At 37.8% G+C, this 15634-nt stretch overlaps 1 protein-coding gene across 1 annotated transcript in view; it reads left to right on the top strand.

Annotated features, from left to right (window-relative positions):
• The first annotated feature begins 240 nt into the window (after positions 1–240).
• The window catches only part of LOC110052179 (uncharacterized), a 41094-nt gene continuing 25700 nt past the window's right edge, over positions 241–15634 (top strand). The window contains exons 1-13 of the mRNA XM_089280477.1: positions 241–679; positions 847–1071; positions 3839–3991; positions 4722–4789; positions 5512–5582; positions 6528–6652; positions 8379–8471; positions 9194–9363; positions 10629–10827; positions 11147–11255; positions 13053–13126; positions 13246–13334; positions 14221–14396. Of these exons, the coding sequence (XP_089136603.1) occupies positions 416–679; positions 847–1071; positions 3839–3991; positions 4722–4789; positions 5512–5582; positions 6528–6652; positions 8379–8471; positions 9194–9363; positions 10629–10827; positions 11147–11255; positions 13053–13126; positions 13246–13334; positions 14221–14396 (1816 nt within the window). The 5' untranslated portion in view covers positions 241–415. The remainder of the gene's footprint in view (positions 680–846; positions 1072–3838; positions 3992–4721; positions 4790–5511; positions 5583–6527; positions 6653–8378; positions 8472–9193; positions 9364–10628; positions 10828–11146; positions 11256–13052; positions 13127–13245; positions 13335–14220; positions 14397–15634) is intronic.

Below are 15634 nucleotides of genomic sequence, written 5' to 3'. Positions count from 1 at the left end.
GATTTTGCTTATTAGAATCAACTATTTGATGCTGTACAATTTTTGCATAAACTTTTTTTACCATTTAAGTGCCAACGATATTGGAGATGAACGCATGATGGCATTTTGTGGACGTGAGGTTCAAGCACTTACAAACGTCCTTACAGCTTCCGTTTTGCTTAAAAGGAGCTTTCCAGTTCCCTGCTATAGGTCTTGTTTATTCCCCTCTTGCTAAGCCTCACTCTGTTCGGAAAGGTAACGAAAGAGCTATAACTGATTGTGTCTTTCATGGACTTTGCATTATAAAATTGTTTGTTCAGCCATTTTCACAGCAGACAATAGGTCGCGAAGAGTTTAGCCATTACCCCCTGCAGAGTGCCTCGGTCAAGTGTTTGATTCTCGCTGTCAGTGATAGTTGTTGAATGTCTCGCGGGAGATGGCGGGCTTCCTGAGACATAGTTGTTTTCTTTTCCTTGTTGCTTTATTACCAACGTTTGGTGGCTGCATTCGCCCATTTGCAGTTCCAAAGAATCTTTTCGTGCACGGCACCTCTCCGGATACCTTGCCAGAGGGAGTTCGTGTGATTCGACGGGCGCGGGAAGCTCACGATGAAGTTGATCTGGAAAGTCCGCAAGAGCTCGTAGAAGACCTTCACGGGCGCTTTCGTCGTGATGCAAGCCCCGAACCGGAGGTTTCTCGTGTGAGTTTTGATTCAAAGTTCGTAATAAGTTCTGATCTGTAATACGTCTTTTATAAGCCTACCGGGTGATAACCAAAGGTTGCTGAATGATGAAAAACTACGCTGCATATTTAAGCTTAATCTCCTTCACTGATCTTTTGTGTTGTATTATTATTTTTTCCTTTCAGTTCTCTCTTGGATACTACGACACATATTTTATGTACTGGCCTCGGAATCGTTTCAGGGAAAACTACGTGTTCTTGCTAGGCAAGAACACTACACGCAGTAAGTCCAGCAAAGTTTTCGTGTCGACAGACTACGGAAAGAGTTTTACAAGTCAGAACTTAACAAGTCCAAGCACTCCATCCCCATTGATTGACCAGATATACTACGGAAAAGCTGATCCTCACCTGGTAAGGCAGATCACTGTTCGTGCTGCTGTAATATCTTGTGTTTTGCTCTTGGTATGATAGCGTTGTTACATAACTTGTCGAGGTCGACCCACGTGTGTATTAAATAAAACAACAACATCAATTTCAGTGCCAATGGAAGAAGCTTTAGCACGCTCACTGCTTTCGCCTGTACCTCTGTTATTAGCTAGTTATCGGCACTTTTCGTTCATGACAACACAGAATCTGTCTGTTTATCAAGTCGAGTGTACATGTCGAGGTCGGCTAAGGAATGGGTAATGGAAGCAGAAGGTCGAATATAAGTTGAAGTGTCGAATATACACACATGATAATTAAGACATCGAACATAACTTACGTTACGTTGTGAAAAATTTAATTTTCACTCGGCGTCAAAACTTTATTTAATTTGGTCTCGTGCTGTGTGCGATGATAAGTTTTCGTGAATGAGAACTGTTTTAGTAATTGATTTATGCGTATTTATTTCGTCAGCAAATTGCTATATATAAGCTTAATGGTTGTGTACCTAAGAGTACGATTGTCGCGTAGAATTTGTTGGCACGATAAACAACGTTGGCGTTGTACTCCGCCTCAGAGGAAAGGAAAGTATATAGAGTACTTTTTGGTTGTGGTGAAGGCGTTGGTGTCTGAATAAACCACATTTGTTTCTTGTAATTAGTGTTCGTGGACACATATATCTCGTGACTTGGGACGTGGGTATCGCGATTGGCCAAAAGAAAGTACAAAGTGAAATTCATTTCAAACGTTGGTTTTCGAGTCTGAGGTGGATCGTTTTTTTTAGGTTTTCTGTGATTAATTAAGTATTTTTCTGGGGGGCTTGAATAAACCAACGTTTTTTGTATTGCAAATGGTTTCCTATAATTGAAATGTTTCTTAATTGATCTCGTTGTTTACAATAGAAGCATGCTACGTAATTTGCTTGCTGTCAATTTCTGTTAAACATTTCACAGTTTCGCTTCTTGTATAACTAGGAACTACAGCATTGACCTGTCGTCTGTGAGTCTGCTGTGCAACTGAAGTGATTAAACAGTACTGCCAGTAATAAATTATGTTCAACTATAGAGGCAAAATTTCTAGTTGATTTACCCCATGCAAGCAATTAACGTTTCAAACTGCAGTGGTGATGGAACTTATTTTTTATTATGACTGAGATAATTACTTGACTGTGATTGGCTGAGAGCGTGGCCTATTATATCTGGGGGCATTTGGCAAAAAGTGACTGGCTGAGAGCAGACCAATGTATCATCATTAGTCTTAATTTGTACTGTCGTTTTGTCTGGGCTGTAATAATAATTATTATTATTTGAAAAATATGCCTCAATACTTGAATCATCCACAGACCTGCTGCAAACTGCAACAGGTGTCAAAGTGGCAGATTCTTGAGTTATAAAGTATTGATAAAGAGCACAATGACACAGACATAAATTTTATGCAAAGTGTGCTGTATACATTATAAACATTTCTAAAATGAGGGAAACAAAGAGAGTCACAGTAGCTTTCGTTTGGCATGATAAAACATACTATAACGTCTCCAAAAGGTAACATGTTCATTGTCATGCCTAGCATGAGAGTTATTCTTAAGTGGGTCTGAGTTTCCCAACAGCAAGTAGTCAACAAGACACAGGACAATTGACTGCTGTTCATAGAAAACAAGAGTGAGAGTAGTGTAATTTGTTTAATAGACACCATAGAATTGTAGCCCAAACATTCAATTTTTAGTATTTTTAAGCCAAATTCATATGTAACTTAAACTATTTTAGACTTCCTTCATAGCATAGAAATAGTGCTTTTCCTCTTCTCTTTTTTCTTCCTGTGTGTGCATTTGTGCTCAAGTTTTCTTGCTGACCTGTATTTTATTTCTGTTTAATGCTGATGTTAACTGGCTGCCTGGCTCTACTAGCCCCTATGGTTATTTCAGGCAGCCAGTACTCAAATTTTTACTTTTAATATTTTCATTGAAATTGTAATTTTTTCTGTAGCAAGAGTGAGTACAAATAAAGATTGATTGATTAAATGATTAAAAGTCAAACATGATTTTCTCATTTTGAGAGTAATGCATACACTGTACCTGATCATGTTCTACCAGGGAATAAACAATGTGTAGTGTTAGTTTCCTTATCTGCCATGTACAAAGTTATTTTTCTGCATCTCATAGTTATTGAATGTGCTGTGTAAATACAACTTACTGGGTAGTGCTGATAAAGAGGTTAGAACAAGAGGATGATAACGCAAATTTCTACCTGTTAATTTATTTTTGATCTGCAACAATGTTAGCAGAAATAAAGCATAAACATAGCATGTTCATGTATAGAGCTCAATAATATTCGTTATCATACATTGAACTCACTATCTCTTTTCTGATTGGCCGAAAGAGTACAGTGAATTTTTGAAATCAGCACCTGTGACGTCATCTAGCTGCAGATTATACAGTTATCATGTCAAGGACACTCAAAGTGACGGGTAATCATGTCATGTATGACCACGGTGCATGATTTCTAAGGGTAATCATGTCAAGTTTGCATGCTTTGTGTTGCTTGCTGTTAATGAAGAAGCAAAAACATGACTTCCATTTTTTTTCTTTTGTTCAATGTATAATAAAACAATTATTAGATTCGGTTTTTGTGATATCCAGAATAATCAAGGTCTCGGTAAGGGTTATCAGCCTCAGCCTTTGGCTATTCTGGATATCACAAAAACCTCATCCAATAATAAATTGTTTATTATTTAATGTCGTGTTTTCATTTCCCATCAGTGCATCCTTGCCGATAAAGTGAACAAGTTTCTCTATAGAACAGATGATCTGGTCAAGTTTACACCCCAAAAAATTACCTGGGAACCATCATATCTTACATTCCATCCTTGGGATAGTAAATTTGTCATGGGATATGACAAGCCAGCTGAAAAGGTACTGCAGCTCTTCAGTAAATGAAAACTAATTACAGTGGAACCCTTTTAATTCGGTCACCAATGGGCCACAAAAATCTGGCGCTGTTAAAGGGGTGGCCATAATTATTAAAGGGGTTAGAGAAAATGACTGACAACTTTTGTTTGGGCCAGAAAAAAGTGACCGTAATAACAGGGTGGCTGTGAGGCGGGGTTCCACTGTACATGTATAAGGTGAGGTCAGTTGCACTGATCTGAATTTATAGGTGTAAAAAAAAAGATACAGAGTTCTGCATATACCATTTTGTTGTTTTGGTCTATCAGCTAGTTTTGTTGTTTCACACTAGCTTTAATTTCTTGCTGCTTGTGTTTCTGATTCGTCTTGAAGAGGTCCAATTAAGGTTTAACATTCTTGCATGTAAGTGTTAATTTTGTCTGTGACACCAGGTTCACTGTTCAGTACTTACTGAAAGTGGAAAACTCACACAGAAGTTCAATCATCCAATAATATGTTCACCACATTTATTTCTTTGTTCTCTGTGGTCTATAGAATGACAAAAAATGCCTGTCATGTAAATCTGGTTGTATTTTTATAAGGATTAACCTTTTTTCATGCCACCACTACAACATCCATAACAATGCTTATACTACAATTTGTGCAATATTTTTGTTCTTTTTATCATATTACCTTGTAACAGAAAGCTGTTTGTACAGAAGCTAGTATTGTTTGTGTATTATTTTATCTTTTACAGCTCTACTTGTCAAAAGACTCTGGAAAAACATTTACTCAAGTACAGGGTGAAGTGAAGTCATTTAATTGGTTAGTGTTGACTGCAGTATTGGTCATTAAAGTGGCCTTAATCTCACAAGTAAACTGACTTGAATTAAGTACCAGTAAAATCACTTCAACAAAATTGACTCATGTTCCTTGCTTCAAGCAATGCCATTTCATCTGATGATTTTCTCTACAAACTTTCAATACATATGGATTGTTGACCAAGCTTGTTTGGTAAGCATTTGTCTGGCCAAGATCATTTCTTGTCCAAGCAAAAATAGATTTGACTGGACAACTTGACCGGCGCCAGCCGAAAAATTATTTCAAGCCCTGCATGGCATTAGTGCTTCAACTTCAACTTCAAATTCACTTTATTTTGTACTTACATTTTGAAATTACAATATTAGCATAAAAGAGAAAAAAAGATACATATATGACAATTAAAGGTGACAATGGTATATAGTTTGTGCATGGAGGCTAATAGAAATGCAAGGTTATTGAGTTAGCCTCCATCTCGTTTGAGCAGACATAAAAAAACATGACAGATTACTAAAGGAAAGAGCTAGAAGAGTGCTTATTTTACCCTAAGTGTGTTTCTGCTGCTAACAAAATTCCCCTTGTTGATACTTGTCATGCATCTTGCAATGTCTTATCTATGTGTCACTTTCCTGGTTAGTGCAAGAAACAGTGCTGAGACATTAACAGTATCACACTTTCACCTGTAGCTGTGTTATCAAATAGAAACTCTGTTGTGTCTTGTTTTCAAGGGGTGTTAAAGGCCTTGATTTACCAGATGTAATTTTTGTTGAGACATATCAAAAGCCTCTTCAAGAACGACGTGAGTATAAAGGATAACTTGTATTAAGAACTGAGTGACAACGTGGGGCATAGTGCTGAGTTGGCTATCATTAATCCTCTTAATTCCAAAGTGACTGGAATAATAAAATTCAAAATAACAAAATGACGGGGTAATTTTTCATTGTTAACATTAAATGAGACATGGTGTAAATGTGGGTTATTGACCAAGCTTGCGCTCTCAAGATGGCTTGATATTGGCTTTGCACTGTTTTTGGGTGTACGTGTGGGACCTAAAGTGCAATAAAGGATTATTTACATGGCATAAAGGACACAATTTTTCTTGTGGGAAAAAGTGGATCAAGGGTCTGAAAATGTCATCCCTTTCTGAAGAAACAATAGGGCCCTCTCCCTTTAAAAAGCCCCTCTGGATTCATCTCCTTGCTCTTTTGGTCGGTAGGTAAGTAGGTTAAGTCTGCATATAAGCATATGAGCCAAGTAGGCCATCATGCTGAAGCTTATCCTGGTTTCTGTAGCATGAAGTGCCTATGAGTATTTCTATTCCCCCCTGGATGGGATGCTAGTCCATCGCAGGGTTACTCCTAGCATTAAATTCACCGGTACCCATTTATACACCTGGTTGGAGAGAGACACTCTGAGGGTAAAGTTTCTTGCCCAAGAACACAACACAGTGTCCCTGGCCAGGGCTCAGATCCAAACTGTCGAGTCCGGAGTCAAGAGCCCTAACCATGAGGCTACCTTGTCTCCTCCCTTCTTTAGGGCCTAGGATAAAATAAGCTCACAGTTGGCTTGGTTACACTTACACTAAACAAAAACTGATACCAATAAATTTTACTAAAACAAGAGAAAAATTAGGCACAATGACTAATAATTTTAATGTACAATTTGCCTGGCGTTCTTTTGCTACAAATGGCAAACTCAAATTTGTTCCAGTATGCCCTAATCCAGTGTTGCTGATTACTTGTAGTTAAATCCCGAGATAACAAAACTTCAGTAAACCAGGTGGACAGCAAAGGAAAAAGAAAAGTACTTGCAACTAATGTGGAGGAATTTGAAATGATGAAAAACTACATGTTCATTACTACAAGGACGGTTAGTGGAGTGTCTGATGTTTTGTTAGGAACAGACTGAACTGATATAAATTTATGTTCATCTTTGTTGTGGCCATTTATTAAATTAAAGTGAGAGGGGACAAGCCACCCCCTAGTGAGTCAGCAATGCGTAGTGTATTGTTTTAAATGTGACCTGTGTGATGCAGGTTATGTCATCTATACTTGCCGACACCTACACTAACGAATTAAAGAACACAGATGCTAGATGACGTTGAGCAAAGTTTTAAAATTTTACAGTGCATTTACTGAAACCAGGGCCAGCCAGACAATGAAAACCAATCAGATGGCAGAACTGAAAGAATAGATTCCAACGTTTCAAATCTAGCCAATCAAATGTCCTATTTTCAAATGGAACCAATCAAATGTTCGGTACAAATCAATGAAATCTCAACTTGTTTGTTGTGATGCTTACACGACTACACTGTTGTTTATCAGTAAATTTTCAAGCTCAAACCATTAGTACTTTCACATGCTGAATTGAATTACATGCTGCACTTTCTATGGGGTAGTTGGTTCAGGTTTAGAAAATACATGAAAAGAAAAGTTGCATAAGAGTGTCACTTGTTAATATATTTCACCAGAGTGTGTGGTGTAGGGTTTGAAAATTGTCGTGACTGTTTGATAGAAGCCCTTCAAATGGTCTCTGAGTAGGGAATGTTCCTATCGCACTGTCTTTCCTTTTTACCGGAGTGATTTTACACACTGAGGCTTTGATAGTACAATGCAGAAAAACACTCGTTTGAATTTTTGGTGAAGATGTTATTTCAATACACTGATAACCCAGAATGGGAGCTCAAACTCTGAAATGTACAGCTGCTGAGACAGTGAACGCAATAGTTTTTTTCCGAGAACTGTGTGGTGGATTTCATGGTCAGCTGCATTAATGTAACTGAAAGCTGTATAAAAATAGAAACATGCACAGACAACAGGTGCGAAATTTATTTCATAAAAAAGTGTTGAAACCTGTTTACAATTTTAAACAACAACCGTAATGATATTTTGTTTGGCCGTACGTTCACAGTTGAAAACGGTCAATCTAATGAATTTATCACGGTTGTAAATGCAAATCTAAAGTAGAGTAACACAATATTTTATAACACAAAAGTTTTGACGGTTTGAGCTTATTCAAGAGGTTTATTAGCAGACACTGTACTGTAGTTGGGAGCATCACAACGAACAAGTTGAGATTTCATTGTTGTGTACCGGACATTTCATTGACTGGATTTGAAAATGTTGGAATCTATTGTAACAGTTTCAGTTCTGCCATCTGATTGGTTTTCATTGTCTGGGTGGCCCCACTTTCAGTAAACGTACTGTAAGAACAAATTTGACTGTCTTATTTTCGAAATGTGTTTTTTAAAGATTGTTCAGACCAGTTCTCCAAGCTTATTAGTATTATTTTATTGTCTCATTGTTTTAGGTCCCCTATTAACTTGAAAAATATTTTTATCACTTATCTTATGTACATATTTTATCACATTTTACCGTTTTACTTTTTAAACATTACTATATTTTACTGATAGAAACATTTTTATGCTAATTTAGTTATTTTTTACTCGTCCTTGAAAATGACCTCAGAGAGGTTGAAACATAGGGATTTTTTATCATTAGTTTTTATTGCAAAATCGATCTCTAAGAAATTACTTGATACATCAAAATGTTAATTTAATATGCACTTCTCAAGTTTACATCTTGTTTCTCCATAGGACCCTAAGGCCAAACACCCTATCTTGCAAGTGTTGAAAGATCGTAATTTGCCCTTCAAGAATACATCATTTCCATCGAATGAAGAAAGCAGAGTAAGTTAATCACTGCCCTTATAGCTTTGTAAAACAACTGCTCCATTCAAAACACAAGGAGAACAAGGGGTTTTCTAAAACAAATATATAATAGCTTCATGACGTTTTCAATGGAGTAAGGTAGATATAACATGTTTTTACCTGGTGCACACAGTGACTTACCCCACCCCAACCACTTCCTAACCCCAGGACCAATGAATTGATAATTGATTGATTAATTAATTAATTAAACATTAAAGTTGACATGTTTTTGCCCTACTGACTTAGTGCCCCCAAATCATTCAAATAGTGCACTCAGCACTGACACGGATACACTTTTTCCAGGTTTTCAGGCAATGAACTTGCTCTTGACTATTGAACATTTTATGCCATTATAATGCTGTGATCAATATCAGAGTGTAAATAGACCATTAAATTGCTGTCAATTTGCTAAGTAGGCTTGTACAGTGAAATCCTGTTGATCCAGTCACCAATGGGCCACAGAAATCTGGCCAAATTGACAGGGTGGCCATATTAAAGGGGCTCTTTAAATAAGAAAATGACTGACTGAGTTTTTGTTCAAGCCAGAACAAAGTGACCATAATAATGAGGTGGCTGTATTAATGGAATGATTGTAAGGTGGGATTCCACTGTACTAACAGTAATCCTCTGTGATAAAAGTTCATTGTAGTTTCCCGTCTTTTCTTCCACCACGACTTAATTTCTCTGATCTTATTTTACAGGACTTTTTCGTGTTTGATGTGGTCGAAGAACATGTATTTGTGGTCATCAACCACTTGAGGAATCTGTCAAATATGTATGTGTCAGATATGAGTGGCCTCAAATACCAACTGTCCTTGCCGAGGGTTTTATATCATAATCCATTCACAAATGTTTCATCTCCTTGGCTCAGGTATGGAAGTTACAAAGTAACCGTTTAAAATCAAATATGATTTATTGTTTAATCCAGAAAAGTAGGTCATACAGGTCTACTTTAATTTTTATGTACACTTTTGTAGCAAATATGAAATGGGGGAAGCAGATGGGGGAAGTCTGCTTTGTAGATTTGTTGTAAGAACTCCTATATTTTGTTGTTTGACTTGCAAGTAAGACATTGCAGCATACAGTTTTATTCAAGCTTTGTTGTTCTCAAGCCTTCAAAGTGATGCTGATAGTTTTGTTGTGCTGATCAAAACTATACCAGCAAAGTTCAGGGGTTTCAATAAGTTTTTTAGCAGGTTGGCACCATGATATGACAAGTGGGCAGAAAAGTTGCAAACTAGGGGTGTCCAGGGCATTATCCCCAGAAAATTTTGAAATTCATGACTTGCAGAGGTGTATTTTCCTGCACTTTGGAGTACAAAATCCTTACTGCTTAACTGCCTACAGGAGATCATTGTGTAGTTAACTAAATCATACTTTGACGCCACTGATCAAGGGATAAATCAGTTTTCATATAATTCTGTTTACATAAAAAGACTGTATCACAAAAATTTCTATTCAGTACTCCATGATAATTACCGGCTTTGATAGTTTTCTAGCAAAAACAAACTCGCAAGAATTTTTCAAATCCTTTGCTTTTTTAAATACCATGAATGATAAATGTCCCTCTAGCAAAGCACGCAAGCAGAGCCACATTTATACTGTAAAGAGAATTGGGTTATTCCAGATATAAACCACACCTTCGACAGGTGGGCACATTTTTTAACCCCCCTCCCACCCGGATTTCCTTAAGCACTAGACACCTCTCCCTCCAAGGCAAAAGAACCTGCAACCCTCCAAGTTGCAACAATTTTAGTCACCAAGGTGACTAGAATTTTATGGCTGGCGACTAACTTGAAATGGAAGTCGCGAGCCTGGCGACTAAAATTAAGGGCTTGAGCTGACCATCATCCAGAGTGAAAAAAAAAAAAAAAAAATGCCCAGAGCGTTATGAATTCACTTGTTAAAATAAGTTCTTCTGCCATATTAACCCACTGAAATTGATACTAAACTAAAATGAAACGTGTTATTCCAAGAACCCATCATAAAAATGAACTAATTTGCAGTATGTCATTTGTATGCGGCGAACTTCGGGTTACTTGTGTCCTGTGTAAGTTGCAGCAAGCAAATGCACTGATTCTGATTGAGGTTACAATTTGTTTTAAGTTTGTTGGAATTGCTTTTTTTCTCTTTTAGAAGCGTGATACCTTATGCTTTTGTTGATGTGGATAGAATCCAAGCCATGCGTGGTATTTATCTTGCTACCCAGTTAACACCTGGTCCAGTGGGCAAGAGACATCTGCTGACGCTTATCACTTATAACAGGGGTGGAAAATGGCAGCGGGTTCGTTCTCCATCTGTGGATAACCGTGGTGTCAGAATTAACTGTTATTTGGTGGGTATTGCTGTGTTAATAACATAGTTATCAGTGAGTACTATTGACAAGAAAGACAGGAAGAACAATGTGGAATTGACATGGTAGCAGTGTCATTGAATGTTGCAATTTCTAAGCCTTGTTGCAGGTGTGCCATGCATACCTCTCTTAATTGGTTTGTCCTTAAACAGGGAGGGAAGACTAGTAAGTGATGAATGGTGTATTCTTCACAGCCAGCATTTAAGCCACTACTTATCCAGTTTTTCAACTTCTTTTGTTTGTTCATGGGATTTCATTAAATCAACTGAAAACTGTTGTTTTATAACTAATTTATTTGCAGCCTTCTTGTTCCCTTCATTTCAATCTGCTCTATGGTGCAGTGTATCGTGTTTCTCCATCAGAGCGATTGCTTTCCAGTGAGTCTGCTCCTGGGCTTGTGATAGCTTTAGGTAAGAAACTCAATTCATATGGAAACTTGAACAATTATTATCACCCTCATTGTTACTTGGAAAATTATGTAGTCATTTCCGAGTTCTTCTTCCAAGTTACCCCACCAAGGTTATGTTTGATTTTAAAGTTTTCTCTAGGTCTATCATGTACTTAACTTGCTATTAAAGCTTGCAGTCATACTTTTCAATACTATACAGTGCAGCTCAGATATAAGCAAACCAAACTATACGTGTAATTCACGTCAGCTGAATACACGTATAGATGTGTATATGTGTATACGCGTATACATACACGCACATACGCGTATACAGTATACGCACGCATGCCTGATTAGTATGTATGAGCTAACGTATTGTTTGGTCATTGTTGTTTTCAATGGCTTGACAGCTTGGTACAGAGCGAGAGGAGTTTTTATTTATTTTGAATACGCGTGTACAGTATACATACATGTGTATGCCTTCAGACAAGACTAAGCTGAAACAAACATTTTTCTACTGGGCACACAATTTACTGCTTTCTGTCAAATTATTTAGAACCGGGGATGGAAGCTTTAACAATCCCATCGTCAAAAAACAAATAATTTGTGCCAAGTACAACCAAAAGATAACGTTTTTTGAAAGAAAATGAACATGGTCAATGCAAGTGACTGGTACACAGAATTGAGTAAACGTGAGTGGCGTGCTCTAACACTTAAATAAACAATTCCTTTGTTGAAGAATGGAAAGACTATTTCTACTGTTTGATTGAACAATTTGTGTCAAATAGAACCAGAGATCTCATTTCTTCGACTAGGCCACGGAATGCTTCAGACAACAAACATTTCACAAGTGATTTGCCCAGGTGTGCGAAACACAAAACTGTTCCTTGTAGTTTCATAATTTACTATTCTCAAAATTAACTGGGAGTCAATGTAAAGCCAAAGGCAATTATTTCGTTTAAAAACTATGAGGACTACTTGCAAAATAATTTTTTGCCCCTGTTAGTTGTTCACAGCCGTAAACTGCAAAGTAAACATTACAAGTAATATGCGGTAAATGAAAACAATTTGTTAAAATAAGGAGTTTAAGCAACTGTTTCAATTCTCTTCCCAACTTCTTGGCAGCTAAAGATCAAGCAAGTGTCAATAAACGGTAGTTGGTCGGTGAACTTGCGAAGCGATCGAAAACTAGAAATATTTAAACTTTCATATTGACATTTTTAACAACATGCAAATTTCATGCTGAAACCTGACACTTTTGTATTCCAGGAATGTTCTTTGTTTGTCCAACAATGCTTCATATAAAGAAACTTACGGGAATGCATAACAAAGAGACATATACCCATGTATATATGTGCATATGTGTGCGTATACGCAAAATACACGCGTACAATATGCGTATGCGTAGTTCACTTATATCTGAACTGCACCGTATGTGACTTAGGCCAAACAGAAAGCACTTTGTTTTTCTGAACATTTAGAGCATTTTTGCTTCAAACCAATTTGAGAGTAGTGCCATTCTGAAGTTTGCCAAAAAATGTAATTTTAGCACCCATTGACAAGCTGCCAATCAATGAATGAACTCAACTGTGAAAAATTAGAGGGCTTTTTTCAGAAATCATCGTGCCTTCTGGCAAACTTTCCCTTGCACAACCTGAAATGTAGAACAAGTTTTTTCCGCTAGTATTAGAGTGTTTGGTACTCAGGCTAGCAGAAGCTCAGCCAATCAGATGGCAGCATTGGCACAAGTATGTAAGTAGCATTCTAAGCCACTGGAACCACAGAACATGTATTCTATTTCTCAAATGCTTTCTTTCAGGTGTGGCAAGTACTAATCTTAAGATATATCCTGATCTGTTTGTATCACGGGATGGAGGTCTGGGATGGAGCAGGGTAAGGCATCTCAAAGGTTAATCTCAATTCATCATCATATTCACTTCTCTGTTTGGTTTTGAAAACTGTGGCATAAAGTGACGAACAGGTCTGATCATACTGGATTTGTAAACCAACAGGTTCTACGAGGGAAATATTTGTTTACTTTTGGGGATCATGGTGGAGTAATTGTTGCTGTTCCCTACAGACGCTACACTAAGACACTCAGGTTAGGAACAAGAGTACATTCAAGTAAAATGTTCGGCTTATCAGATCGTTGCTGGCAGCTGGCCACTTTTCACAACCCTGTTATGTAGCATGCTTCTGTCACAATATTTATAACATGATTTTGTTCATGTTACAAGGTTGCTATATTCAGCCTCCAGTAACACAGTGTGTTGCTAGTTTGGATTTCAGAATGAGAGGTACAAGCCTTGGCTCGAGGATTGTAGCTGAATATTAATACCACTTGGATGAATCTAGAGATAACGACCATGTGCATTAGTTTCAAAGATGCAACTAGCTTATAGGCAGAGGGTCTGATTTGACTTTTGGCCAATTTGCAATTTAGTGTGAAATCCTTAAGACTAATAGCAAGCCAATAACACTCCACTAGTCTTGCTTCATGCATTGTATGTTATCTAGGACTAGAAATTAGCCCACATCAGTGCCATTGTAGCAACAAGAACACCAGCTTCTAGTCCTTACAGCTTCTATCTACTGTCATGTTCTAGGTGTTGTTAGCTCCAGGGGGGACTTACATGTGAAAGGTTTACAGATGCTTGTAAGGAAATTTGAGTTAAACTGAAGGAGACCTATCTGGGCATGGCTTGGGCTTTATTCAACTCCTAAAAGACCCCACTTAAAACAGAATAGGCTTCTGCTGTTCATGAAAGGAGCTTGTGCTAGTAGACGGCACTCAAGAGACTGGTGAAAATCGAGCCTAACATGGAAATAAGAGCTTTTTTTAATTATTTCATTGAGTGCACCCTAAAAGACAATTTGACAGCTAAAAATAGTGGCGTTTCGTCATTGGCACCCTAAGTGAGACTTGGAATCCTCGTTGAAACTAAATGTAGAATCATAATAATTATGATTGCTGTTTTTCACCACAGGTATAGCACGGATGGTGGTTTTACATGGAAACCCTACACCTTCTCTCAAGTAGCTATTCTAGCACGCGATGTTGTCACTCAACCCGGGGAAAGACTGCCAATTTTTGTAATTTATGGAAATGGAAATCGAAACCGAGCATGGACAGCATTTTACATTAATATGACAAATGTCATGGGTGAGCAACCCTTAAGTAACTTTTATGAGCAATGTTGTGATTTTGTGTGGATCACCACTGGGGCCATTTTACATTTAACATGGAGCAAGTTGATTGTTTTTGAAATGACATTCTCAAGCTTATTATAATTCATCAAGTTGTATTTAATCTTAATTAGCCTAAATATTCCTGATCTTATTTCTGGGTTTTCTCGTTACAGTCAACTCTCTCATAAGCGACCAGCCCTGGTGCAAGACAAAGTGGTTGCTTGCATGAGGTGCTCGCTTACAGGAAAAATCAACAAAGTAACTCCAATGCTGAACTGACTGATCTATTACATAAAGATGTTACCTCATCAGCTAAAGTTAGGCAAAATTATAGAAACTAAGTTGTTTGATTTTTTTTTTTTTCACATGCAACAATTATTGGGAAAAGTGCAATAGAGTGTACTTGTCAGTGTGTCTCTGGCCTCCCTCGCAGACGTTCTTGGGGCTTGTCACGCATTCCTCCCCACAAATGTCTGCTCAGTGGACCGATCACTTCCATTTGCTGGCGGTTAGCCAATCATAGCTTCTCTTCCTATCTGTGGAAAGCTGGACTTTGACTGACTTTGACCCCACACTTCAACTTGGGAAGTTTGTGCCGCAAAATGTCTAACATTCTCACATTCATACAAGTTGCACCTGCATCTACAGACATACAGAGTATTTTAGAAATGCCGGCAACTGATAAGATCCACATGGAGCACCAAAACCATGGCCTTGCCTGAACTAGGTCAAACAATGGGGTATATAACATGCAAAACAGTCAACTGATTAGCGTGCTAAAACAGACAAAGGAATAATAAACCTATACATCGAGCTCGAGAGACATAAGCTTGATCAAATTGATGGAAAAAACACAAGAACCTCTCTACAGAAATGTATAGCTTTCTCGAGGTAAAGCTACGCCGTCTCTGAAGAAAAACCGGATGAGGATAAATATGATATCCGTGATAACAAGCAACATACCCTACTTGCAAATAGTTCTAATCAAACAGCCAAGCCTGATGACACAATATGGAATGCAGCATGTCTCGGAAAATTTCATATTTTCCATTTTTTGCCCCTCGCAAGCAAATATTTTGCGATGGAAATGAGCCTAAACACGCATAAGCACGTGGCAAATGACAGAGGTGTCAACATGCAGATAACAGCGGATTGGTTCTTTTAAAACGAGGGCTAACCGCCAGCGAAAGGAAGTGACCGGTCCGTTGAGCA

The sequence above is a fragment of the Orbicella faveolata genome, unplaced genomic scaffold (genome assembly GCF_042242905.1).
Source record: "Orbicella faveolata isolate gen_17 unplaced genomic scaffold, um_ofav_v1 contig_47, whole genome shotgun sequence".
Classification (NCBI taxonomy): Eukaryota; Metazoa; Cnidaria; class Anthozoa; order Scleractinia; family Merulinidae; genus Orbicella; species Orbicella faveolata.
Note: the sequence above shows the minus strand (reverse complement) of the source record. Positions and strands in the feature narration are given on the sequence as shown.